Source organism: Crocodylus porosus, unplaced genomic scaffold, assembly GCF_001723895.1.
Source record: "Crocodylus porosus isolate Cpor-Errol unplaced genomic scaffold, CroPor_comp1, whole genome shotgun sequence".
Classification (NCBI taxonomy): domain Eukaryota; kingdom Metazoa; phylum Chordata; order Crocodylia; family Crocodylidae; genus Crocodylus; species Crocodylus porosus.
Window position 1 is genome coordinate 4,753,537 of NW_017728920.1, and position 2,400 is coordinate 4,755,936.

A 2,400-nucleotide genomic window follows, 5' to 3' on the forward strand; every position below is an offset into this window, starting at 1 on the left:
CGTGCCAATTAGCACACTCCAGCAGACTTGATTAACTGAGTCTGCTCCGTGTGCTAATTAGCACTCATTGGAGCAGGTGTGCAGTACACCTGTAGGTGCCCCATGGCTCCAAGAAAGGGGTTTAAGTAGCTGGTAACACAAAGGACAGTCAAGTTGAACTATACGATAGAGGTCCATTTTTCTTTATTTTACATATTTAATTTACAAAATAAGTATCATGCATCATCTTATCCACACTGTAAGATGTTCATAATTTGGCACATTAATTGCATCCTGGGAATCGGAGTAAAGTATACTAGATGTTGTACCTGCATTTTCCTGTAATGCAACATCTTTTACGAGTTTTCAATGAAAAATTATTTTGTATATATTTATCTCCTCAAGATGATTTTGTGAGGTCAAAATATTTATTGTCTCTCAGCAAGGTGCAGATTAAATTTCCTCAATTTAAAAGTATTGTAATTTTCCCCTGATTGCCAGTTCTTCATAAGTCTTTCTGGCTCACCTATAACCAAAATTTTGTAATTTTAACTGAGTTAACAATTCTGTTTATGGCATGTTACCTGAAATAGAATACATGCCATTATTCCAGAGCTGTTTTAACTCTGCAAGACTGCCAAGAGTAAAAAGTAATAAAAAATATTTTAACTAGTAAAGTTGAGTGTCTGAACCTGATACACAGAGAAGCAACTTTATTTAAAAAGAAGGGGCCTTATTTGCAGCTAATTGTCAGCATGCAACGGCACTTAAAACACTGTATTCTGCTTTTCAGAGGCCTATATAACTCTGTGCTGTTGGTGAGGTGTGGTCCTATTTGTCCTTTCTGTTGACAGCATGCAAGACGACAGTTTAGAATCTTCTACTTCAATATCTCAACTTCTGAGAGAGAGTTATTTAGCTGACACTAAACATCAAGGGAACAGTGAAAGAAGTAGATCAGAACCATCTCCACACACTTTCCATTATGGCAATACTTCTGGGAATTCAGATGAGGTAACTGGCCAAGATGACCTTCCAGATCTCTCTGCCTTTCTGAGCCAAGAAGAGTTAGATGAAAGTGTAAATCTGGCAAGACAAGCAATTGATCAGAATCCACCTGAAAGTAAGCAGGATGAACAACTGACATATTATCCCTCTGATCAGCTGAAAAACTCTGTGAGAAAAGTTTCAAATAAACAAGTGGCCCAGTCTACAGCTTTGCCAACTTCAGACAATGCTCTGCACTCAAACTTCTGTCATGATCATGTCAGTGGTTCCAAGAGGAGCTCTCAGGAGCTAAAGAAACAACAGCTTCCTTCTGAAGCCGAATCAAAGAAAGAATTCCTAAATAAGGCAGCAGATTTTATTGAAGAGCTGTCCTCACTTTTCAAAGCACATAATTCAGAAAGAATAAGACCTAGAACATGCAAAAACTACAGGAGCAAATTTGATTCTAAAAACAGGGATGCTCAAAAAGGTAGTTCTAGTTTCCCAACTCTATCAGAAAACAGAGAGAGACTTTCTATTCCAACACCTGAAGACTCCGATAATAACTCAGAGCATGCACTTGAAAAAACAGGTGATCAACAAGAGGCAAACTCTGCAGCTATGAATCAACTGGCAAGCACAGAGTCAGCACCTACATCTTTCTATTCTGATGAGCCTATTGGACAACCACCACGCTTTACTCAGAAACTGAAGAGCAGGGAAGTTCCTGAAGGAACCAAAGTGCAATTGGACTGCATTGTGGTAGGAATTCCAGCACCTGAAGTCAGGTAAACATATTCGACTCTTGCCATTTTACATTATGATAATGGTAGGTATATGCCCTACCCTGCTAAAATATATTTTATAGTAATTTGTAGAAGCAATTCTTGGTTTTTGGTTATTAACATTGATTAGAAATAAATCCAACTGTCTTCCTTAAATTATCCAGAAAGTTATTAATATTTTAATTTCAGACATTTAAGGACAATTTTCCCGTTAAATTTTAGAGAACAGTTGTTAAAGAGGCAAGTCTTCTGCAATTAAATCGCTGAGAAAGATTATTTCTTTTACAGAAACTGAGCAAATTTCACAGTGAACAAACTGAAAATACCTATGTTAATGCTAATAAGTAAGAAATACAAAAACATTTAAACTGAAAATATACAGGATTGCATAAGCAAGAGACTTTTTAAAATTATGAAATAAATATGTAGATAGTTTCATAGTTGGTAGGGTCAGAAGGGACCTGAGCAGATCATCAAGTCCGACTCCCTGCCATGGCAGGAAAGAGTACTGGGATCAAATGACCCCAGCAAAGTGTTCATCTAGCCTCCTCTTAAAGACCCCCAGGGTAGGGGCCAGCACCACTTCTCTTGGAAGTTGGTTCCAGATCCTAGCCGCCCTGACCGTGAAGTAGTGCCTCCTGATGCCTAG

At 38.0% G+C, this 2,400-nt stretch overlaps 1 protein-coding gene across 3 annotated transcripts in view; it reads left to right on the plus strand.

Annotated features, from left to right (window-relative positions):
• The first annotated feature begins 776 nt into the window (after positions 1–776).
• Positions 777–2,400, plus strand: part of MYPN (myopalladin) — a 90,026-nt gene continuing 88,402 nt past the window's right edge. For all 3 annotated transcript variants that reach the window (XM_019538482.1, XM_019538483.1, XM_019538484.1), the window contains exon 1: positions 777–1,754. In XM_019538482.1, the coding sequence (XP_019394027.1) occupies positions 835–1,754 (920 nt within the window). In that variant the 5' untranslated portion in view covers positions 777–834. The remainder of the gene's footprint in view (positions 1,755–2,400) is intronic.